General features: G+C 41.1%; 1 protein-coding gene across 1 annotated transcript in view; it reads right to left on the reverse strand.

Moving 5' to 3' along the window:
* Positions 1–9,804, reverse strand: part of Acadsb (acyl-CoA dehydrogenase short/branched chain) — a 36,959-nt gene extending 27,155 nt beyond the window's left edge. Inside the window, exon 1 of the mRNA XM_028772559.1 lies at positions 9,695–9,804. Within this exon, the coding sequence (XP_028628392.1) occupies positions 9,695–9,736 (42 nt within the window). The 5' untranslated portion in view covers positions 9,737–9,804. The remainder of the gene's footprint in view (positions 1–9,694) is intronic.
* Between the last annotated feature and the right edge of the window lie 179 nt (positions 9,805–9,983).

The following is a 9,983-nucleotide window of genomic DNA, read 5'->3' on the forward strand; positions in this document are numbered from 1 at the left end:
TCAAGTACTTCTTTAAAACATTATGAGATTATATGTGTTTCTCTCTGTCTCTCTGTCTCTCTCTCTTTGTCTCTCTCTCTCTCTCTCTCTCTCTCTCTCTCTCTCTCTCTCTCTCTCTGTGTATGTGTGTGTATTTACAGGTTTATTTTGAAATTATGTGTAATGTGTGTGTCTGTGTGTAGGTATGTGTGAGTAAGTATAGGTGTCCAAAGAAGCAGAAGCATTAGATTCCCTGGAAATAGAATTATACGTGGTTGCAAGCCACCAAACATGGGTGGCCAGAGACTGAACCGAGGTCCTCAGTAAGAGCAGAGGTGCTCTCGACCACTCATCATACCCACATTGTGAGTATTTTGTAATACTATTTTGGAACGTCATAGGATAGTTCTTGAACATAAACTTTGCAGATGACAATGTCATATTATAATGTCATGCAAAATAAAATGTATACTTTTGTAACTGCAGGCCACAGGTTGGACACCCTGGGATTTAGAGGATTTAAGGTATGGCCCAAGACATTCATTGTCCAATGTAGCCCAGAAAAGCCACAAATTTGGCTACAGCTGATCTAAAGAACTACAATATTCAGTAAACAAAGGTTCCTTGTTATGTTAATGACATTCTGATGTGAAGGAAGGAAAGCATCCTGAGAGACAGAGACTGTTATCAAGCCTGGCTACATCTGAGTAGTCTTTTCTGCTCACTGTGGTCTTTTCCTTTCTTTTTTTTTCCCACAATTTTTAAGGATTTATTTAATTATTTAAGAGGAAGAGAAGATGGAGATGACAGAGAGGGAGGGCAAGGAGAAGGGAACAGGAGGGGAGAGAGAGGGGAAGGAAGCAGGGGAAGAAGAAGGAGGGAAGGGGGAAGGGGGAGGGAGAGGGTACTATTTTGTTGCTGTGCATTAGTGACAATCTTGTCGTTTGTTTTCGAATTCCCAGAGGGAAGGTTAAGTCCCCTTCTTATCATTCCATTTCAGCTAGAGGTGAAAGGTTCAAGCTCAGACTGTCGACATTTTGTATACAAAAATTTATTGTACTCAGTGCTTAAATCCATGACAAATGTTTCACCTATATCCATGTTCTATCAGACCCCTTTTAAAACACAACAGATACACCTATAGAAAAAGTAAGTAGAAAAATATTAATAGATTAAAATGTAGGGTCTTTTCCTTTCTAATAAGTCTTTTCACATACCTGGTTCCCCTAAGACGGGGTTCTGAGATAACAGTTGGTCTTCTCAAAGCACCAGCCCTTGAAACCTGAGTTACTGGCTTCTCACTTTCCTGACTCCCTCTTGTCTGTAATAAACTGGTATGCCTCTTCTGTTGTTAATCTCTTTACTGTCTATTCAGAAGGTTCAATTAGCTAGCACTCAGAGGGTGAAGAAGGAAGCTCCTTTTGCCCCACAACACTCGAGCACATCCATATCACTTGAAGAGCTTAAAAACAAATGAGGCTCTGGCTTTCTTATATCCAAAAGTTCTCCCAGATAACTAACAGGAAGCCTGGTCTAATATTTGTGGGGTTTTGTCTTTTCTGGCTAAACCTTAGGTTAGGCTTTCATACTTGGTCTTAGAACCACTTGTATGATCCAGTTTTAGCAAAAGCACTCTGCTAAGCCAGTTCAGTCAGAATTCCACTTAATATTTGATCACCTTTGATATCCAAACAAGATCTTCCTCTACTCCTTATCAAGGGATGTCTGAACACTCTGGCCTGTCGTTAGCAAAAATCATGCTGTATCCATTTAGCCATTATCCCTCCTGTGCCTGCTGTTTCCTCTGTCATTTTCTACTCACAGACCACATTATCAGAATGTCTGAAATAAAATATTAGTGACACCAATGAATTGACAGTTGTACCTGTGAAAACACACACACACACACACACACACACACACACACACACACACACACACTACATGCATATCAGACATCCAGTGTAAAGTCTGGCAGTCAATCCTTCTCCATAGGATAAAGTGTGTGGGGTACGAAGGGGGACAACAGCATCCCTAATTTAGGTAAAAAGAAGGAAGTAGACCTGACTTCCATAGAAAACACAAATATTGACAAGGGAGATGGCTCACTTGCTAAAGGCACATACACAATACCAAGCCTGATAACCTGAGTTTGATTGCTTAGACTCACACCACAGAAGGAGAAAACTGACTTCTGAAAACACAAATATGTTTCTGTAGGAAATTCAAATGGATTTTTAGGGAGGAAGTGACCACTTATAAAAAAAAGTTTGGGGCTCAGTGGGTAAAGGTGCTTGCTGCACAAGTCCAGCAACCTGAGTTTGATTCCCAGAACCTACAAAAAGATGGAAGGAACGACTTCCACATGCATACTCACACAAGAATCACACATTCACACACAATAATCAGTTTTTACAATTTTGAGACAGGATATCACTAACTAGCTTTGGCTGGCCTGAAACTTACTGTGTAAATCAGACTGGTCTTGAACTCGCAGCAATCCTCCCGCCTCTGTCTCTCAAGTACTAGAATTACAAGTATATACCACCATGTCTGGCTATAAGAAAGTTTTTGATGATGTTTGCATAGATAAACGTCAGTGGTCTTTCTCTTTTCTTCAGGGCCATAAACCTTCATAGGAGAGTAGATTAGTGGTAGTCACATTTCCCAGAGGTTGCTAGTTCTTGTTGGGCAGAGGAAATCTCCTAGAAAACTTGGTTTGCTGAATTCCAGAGGTTTTCAGCTTAAAATAACAAACACCAGGCCAGGTTAGTGATGCATGTACATAAATAATACCAGCACTTGAAGGCAGAGGCAGTTGAGTTCAGGGTAGCCTGGTCTACATGTAGCAAGTCTCAGGCCAGCCAGGGCTCTATAGGGAGACTCTGTCTCAAAGAGGAGGAAAAATCATTCTATAAATGCTGGGAGTCTAGATAGGCCCTAACCACAGTAGAAATGAGTAGTTACCCAGGTAACTAACTCTTCACAACACAGTGTGTATGAATTGTTTCCACTTTTGGTTGCTATGAATATTTGCATGCAAGTTTGGAACTCACTTTCATATAGCATCAAAATCAGTCTGTCTTTCCATGTTTTATGCCCTGGTTCCTCCTTCATATGATTACTCTTATGCTTTGGGGCATTGTTAAGTAAAACATGGGTCCATCCAAACAGGCACTATAAAGCAAAAATCAGATGAGTAGCATATACTTCATGCATACGGCTAGCTGGACAGATGAGTAACTCATGTTCTAGACTGGACAGATTGTTATGCTACTCAGAATAATGTGCAATTAAAACTGAAGAGTTGATTACTTCTGGAATTTTCCATTTAATCATTTCACAACATAGTCACCCACAGGAAGCTAACATTATGGAACACAAAACCATAAAATTCTGTTTGGAAAAGCTATTATTCAAGCCTTCAAATTTATTCACTAATCAGCCACATACTTGCTATTCATACAAAATAAACTTCTCACCACTGTTAATCATTAATCTGTCTTTTCTATTTTGATTCTTAGGGCTAGCCACTGAACCTAAAAGGGAGAAGAAAAATATTTTACCCATCTCTTACAACAGAATACTATTCATTCCCAAACTGACTCTGTTTCTAAATGATTCCATTTATTTAACACTGTTGAAATAAAATAATAGAGCTAGGAAAGAGATTAGGTTTTGGTAGCAGTTAAGGGCCAGGGAGGGGAGTGCGCATAGCGTGAGTGTAAGAGAGCAACAAAGACCTCTCTGTATTGCTGGAATCGTCTTTGGCTTGACTGTAGTATTGCAAACACAAATAAGGATGTGACGAACCTGCACGTAGCTGCGCATACATACATAGGCAAACTGACTATCTGGAATAGTTTGGTGGATCACATTAACGTCAATTTCCTGAATGTGACACTGTACTACAGTTAGTAAGTAATGTGGGGGGGAAACTGGGTAAAGATTATATGGTACTCTATTTTTTTTTAATTAAAATTGTGTGTGTGTGTGTGTGTGTATGTGTTTATGTGTGTATATGCCACCTGTGTACAGGTGCCTGAAGAGACCAGAAGGCATAAGATACCCTGAAGCTAGAGTTTCAGACTGTTGTAAACTGTCCAGTGTGGGTCCCCAGCTCCTTCCTCGTCTCTCTTCCTCTTTCTGGTATGAGAGCAATCCATCATGCCATTGCCATCTGGCACTCCCACAAAAGAAACAAGTCTGTCTGCTCATAGGCCTCTAAAACTGTGAGTCTAACTAAAATTCTCTCTAAAAAGATTATCTCAGCATTTGTTATAATTACAAGATGTTACTAATACAAAGGGCAGGTCCTTCAGGCTAATATTTTTACCCAACAAATGTTAAGTTTAAAGGCCAAATATGATGCACAATTATGCTCAGTGTTGGCTACTGCCAAATTCGAACATTTATTTTCATGAGCTTTTCGTGTTACTTAAGAAATCAACACAGCACATCAATAGAGATAAGACGTGGAGATGGCTTTGCCAGGTCGTTAAAATAGAATAGAGATCAGGAAGTGTTGGCACACACTTTATATCCCAGTACTCAGGAGGTAGATCTCTTTGAGTTCAAAACTGTTCTGGTTTACAAAACGAGATTCTAGATCAACCAGGGCTACACAGAGAAACCCTGCCTCAAAAAGTCAAACCAACCAACTCTCCCACAAAACAAACAAACAAACTAAAAACCCAAAACAAAACAACAAACCAAGTACAAACCAAACCAAACCAAAGAGCAGGGATGGTTAATCACAATCACAGTGGTCTTATTTTCTCCCACACCCTTACTTAGGCTCTGTGTGGTTGGCAGAGGTAGCAACAGTTTCCCTTAAACTAAGCACAAGCATTAGGAGAGGAGGGAAGCAACGAGAGTTTGGTGATGTTCAGGACATCTCTTGTTTTATTTAATGATGGCTGTAAAGTGCAGGAGAAAAAGTTTAAACATGGTACTTTGTGCAAGCATGCTAAAGAGAAACTATAAAAGTGCTGTCTTAGTCACTGTTCTATTGCTGTGAAGAGACACCATGACCACAGCAAACTCTTACGAAAGAAAGAATTCAATTTGGGCTTGTTACAGTTCAGAAGTTTAGATTATTTTTATCATGGTGGGAAGCATAGCTGCACCTAGGCAGACATGGTGCTGGAGAAGGAGCTGAGAGTTCTACATCAATCAGGATTTGCAGGCATCAGGAAAGAGAGCCACTGGTCCTGGCTGGGGCTTTTGAAAACCCCAGAGTCCACCCTGAATGACATAATTCCTCCATCAAGGCCACATCTCCTAATCTTTCCAAAAAGTGCCACTCCCTGGTGAACAAGCATTCAAATCTATGAGCCTATGGGGGAGGGTAGTCTTATTCAAACCACAAGTGCTTTCTGAAAGTGAACTGGTGAGTTTACCATAGTATGTACTGAAAAAAGAAAGAACCCTCAGAATATTGAGTATTTAATACTTCAGAGTTTTAGGACATAGCTGTCCTAAGGAAAGGGAAAGCTACTGTACAATGACTATAATGTTGCTTTCTGTACTTCCAACAGCTAAGGGATTTTAAACTTCTACAGAGGCCTTTTACTAAATTCTCATTAACTCGGGACTATTCACTGGATCAGACTGAAGTATCTCCTGTCTCATTTTTAATTTTACCTCGATCCTTGCATATCCCCATGTCCCAGATCAGAATCCAGTCTCTCCCCTCCACTTGCTTTCTCCATAAACAGTGGCTTCTGTTCTTGCTCTTCTTCAAAGCTACTGAAACTGAATTTTTGTCTTCCAGGGGTCTCTGGCTGTGTTTTAGCCTTTAGGAGTCTCTAACAATGCTTTCATCTTTTAGGAGAATAACAGTGACTGGTCCAAAAGATGACTAAGCAAACCAAACTTCTGGAGTACACTGTCAAACTTTCTGGACCACTAGTCTCCACCAACCATAAAGGAAAGAATGTTGTAAGGCAGTATTTGAAACTTAGAACCTACACTGAACCTGTATTTGAAACTACAACCTACTTACCTAATATCTTCACCAATATAATTGGTATATAGTTCTATACCAGTTGGTTTTCCAATAGATTAATTTGCCCTCAAGGGACACTGTCAATCTCTGGAGATATTTTTAATAGCCAAAACCTATAACCTTGGTATCGTATGATGGCACAGGCAACTCTGAATATTTTAAAACACAGAGGACAATTCCTTACATTAAAGAATGGGCTGACTCTGAATGGCAGTAGTGAGAAACCCTGGTCTAACCCTTAGGAAAGAGATCCAGGCAATGCAGGTCTACGATAGCTAGTATGCAAAGACCCTGAGAGACGTTTATAGTTGACAGAGAGGATTTTTATGAATAGTGGTCTTGGAATCAGAGATTAAAGAGTGAGAAACAGATATCTTTGCATCTGTAAAAACACTGTCATTTCTATACTGCTGAAGATAAATGTTTCTACAAGCCCATGTTAGTTGGGATTATGTGTAATCTTTTGGGCAACAGAAACATAGGAAAGGGCAGAATAAATCTGTGATTAATCTCTATAGTGAGGAAATTTCTGAGATCGAAGAAGCCAAAAATCCTTAACATAATACAGATGTGCAATTGGAAAACATTCTCTGTAAAATTATCATACTAGCTATTCTCTCTCTCTCTCTCTCTCTCTCTCTCTCTCTCTCTTATTTACTTATACATCCCAACTACCACTATCCCCCCTCTCCTCTCTCTTCCCAGCCCCTCCCCTACGTCCCCCTTTCATTCTTTTGAATCAGGCAGAGTCTGTCTCTACCTCTATGCTTTTATTTACACAACTCCTTGTCCTTTACTCTCCACTCTTCTGTTGCTTTACCTAAACCTAAGCCATCTCTTTGGATGGTCAGTTCAAGATTCATCTCCTAGAACCATGTCTGCCCATACTATTTCTTCAATGGTAGCAATACTCTGTTTTCTAATCTCCTAATTTTCACTTAAAAAAAAAAAGCCACACATGCCCCATTTCCCCAATTAAGAATAGATTTCACTGGTGTCAGATACCCTATTGTAAACATTAAGACTTGCCCATGTACTTTATATAGACACCCTATCCCATTCCTTTCAATTTTATGGGTAATGAGTTTTGTCTGTAACAATAGTTAGTATTTACTAAGTCTTTACACACACCAGAATCTGTTCTAAGTATCTAATATCTAATACCTTATTGTTCTCCCCTTTTGCAGAAAAGGAAATGGAGGGAGACTGTGTAAGTCACTTTCTAAAGTCATCAGGGCTAAGAGGTAATAGAATTCAAACTCAAGCATCCTAAGTCCAGAACTTATAATAGGCAAAGCAGTTCCCTCCATCTGCAAGAATGTAAAGACCAAAGGTAGAGGTGGGCAGACATTGGTTGTTGCTTTTAAATTCTTCATTTGCAACTGAAACCACTTATACTGACTCCAGAGGGTCCATAGAAAGAACAAAAATCACAGATATAAAATATTGTCCCAGTCACCATCAGAACCAGCTCCACTGTGTAGCCCGGCCAGAATTCAAGGCCCCCTTTCTCTTCTCAGTGCTGCGGCTGGTGAGGGGTAAGGGAGTGGAGGGCATTACCCCTAGCCCAAGCCACGGTGGGGCCAGCTCTTCTACACCACCCCCTCCACCAGGTACCTTGTTTGTACCTTGTGGTAAGACAGGGTCTTACCACATAGCCCAGGCTAGCCTAGAACTCTCAACCTTCCTGCTTCTGTCTCTAGAGTGGGGGAGCTATAGGTATTTGTCATTGTCCTGGCTCATTTTTGTACTCTTTTTGTCACTTTTTATCATAGTAGTCTAAATATTTTCACCGTGATTAAGTACCTCTGAGATTCTCAGCCTTCAATAGCTCTACATAATCCTAAAGGCTAAACTCCCAAATTCTTTTAAAATAGTGTCATTTGTTCTATTTGTTACATTCTCTGTTTGTTGTCATTTTTTTTCCTCCTAGATTCTAAAACCTGTATCCAACAAGCCTCTTTGCCCTGTAATGATCCCTACCATTGCTCTCTCTGTTGAGCTCAGGGGTACACTATGGACTCCTTGAGATGTTTTTTTTTTCTACTGCTAAATGGCATGTGGTTAGGTAGATGTAGTTCTAAATTGTAAGGATAAACTTCTTTAACATATGTGCTTTAGTCCACACTGTATAGCACACAGTGCCTCATGAATGGGAGTAAGAACATTTACTGAAAGCTGGCTAGTCGTTATGCTCGCCTACATGCCTTACACAAGCATATGAACTCATTTGGTCCTCACAACAACCCATTTTACATAACAAAAAACAGACTCAAAGAGTTTAAGCAACTGGTTAAGGTTCTATCACAGAGCCTGGGCTCTATATCCAAGCAGCTTGGCAACAAAACTTACTTTATTAACCACCATGCTACAGGCAAAAATTCAGTAAAATATACTAATTTGTGTAAAAGGGATTCAAAACCTATGCAAGACTATAATGCACAAATCTAAACAAAATACTTCGGTGGTATCTCCAACCAAGGAGGAGCAGCAGTAGTTTTTGTCAAAGTCACCTAATCCTTTGTATGAAATCTTTACACTTCAAGATTAAACTGCTACTTGTTAAGAGGTTCATGGTAAGTAAGGGACTGGAAGCTGGAAGAGCACCAAGGACTTGTAGGCTAGAAAAACAAACAGTGGAGCAAACCGAAAAACCCTGACAAGTCTGTTTGCTACATTGTTATTAAGCAACAATTATCAAACAGTATTAAATAATAATCATGAGAACCCACTTCTAATCCTTTGTGACAATACACTAACATTACTTAATTAATTTCCTAAACACCCCAAGCTTGTAAAACAATCAAATAACACTAATTATCTACAATGTAAGGCAAAGAGGTGCAGACTGCTGCACCGTTTAAAAGCTACTTCTCCTCATCAGTAGCTCATAAAACCATGAATGAATACTGCAGGGTTTTTATTGCTCATCCAAATAATGGCATCTGAGTCTTATCTGACTTGAGACATCTGCCCAAGGACACTTTAAGATTACTATCTAGATGGAGGTTTTCCAGCTGACTACCACCAGCAAAGGCACCCAATTGTCCTTTCACTTAAAAGTTAGCCAAATGGATCTGTCAATTGTCTAAATAGAGAAACACTCTTCAGGAAAGCTGTCTATTTCAGGCACCCGAAGACATAGCATAAAGTCCAGCTAAAAATGTAGGTTGGCACAATGGTTCTTTTGGCCATTGCCCACTCTGACTGGTAAGAGGTCTTCTGTTATTCTATAATATATTCTGTCTTCTGCACTGTGCTGTGTCCTAGTTCCAAGCTCAGAAGCTCCAAGGGAGCAAAGGGAGGCCAGAAAAATGCTGGTGCTCTTTGGGTCCTCAGAGTCTAAGGTAGATCCCTACAAGGGAGTTGCACAGGTCCCAGCAGTGAGATAAAACCTAAGAAATTCTTTCCCCGAACGGCTACGTCCCAGAAATATGAGGTCCCTTCCAGCTGGGCTGCTGAAGGGAAGAGAGTGTCATTAGGCTCAACGAGCAGGCCTAGATTTTAACCATTAAAAAATAATCATCATCATCATCCGAGGAAATGTGGCACGAGCTGGGACCGATTCTGAAGGAAGTCTAGATGTCGGTGAAAGGTCCGTAGAGACCAGCCCCAGGCCCAAACCCCCGGCCCATTAGAAGACGACGTTGCCAGGAATCAGTGTGGCCCCAGGCCTCCCGAGACTGTCGCTTCGAACCCACTCACCAGTCGGCTGGCACGCCGCAGGTGGAGCGCAGAGACCACCATCCTGGCTTCAGGCAGGGTGGTTTGTTAAGCTTGCTAGGCTTACTACAAAACCCTTGCACAAGACGCCCTGGGTGGGGCAAGCTCGGGCCCTGCCCACTCTGAGCATCCGCCCCTCACACACCCCTCGAGTCCCCGCCCACTCGCCCCTACGGAACCCCAGGAGAGACATAATTTTCTCCTTGCTCCCTACAGCTCGCTCACGCGAGACTTGGGCAAGGCGGGGGGCGGGCGGGAAGGGAGCGGAGAC

Source organism: Grammomys surdaster, unplaced genomic scaffold (genome assembly GCF_004785775.1).
Source record: "Grammomys surdaster isolate TR1022 unplaced genomic scaffold, NIH_TR_1.0 214, whole genome shotgun sequence".
In the NCBI taxonomy this organism is placed as follows: domain Eukaryota; kingdom Metazoa; phylum Chordata; class Mammalia; order Rodentia; family Muridae; genus Grammomys; species Grammomys surdaster.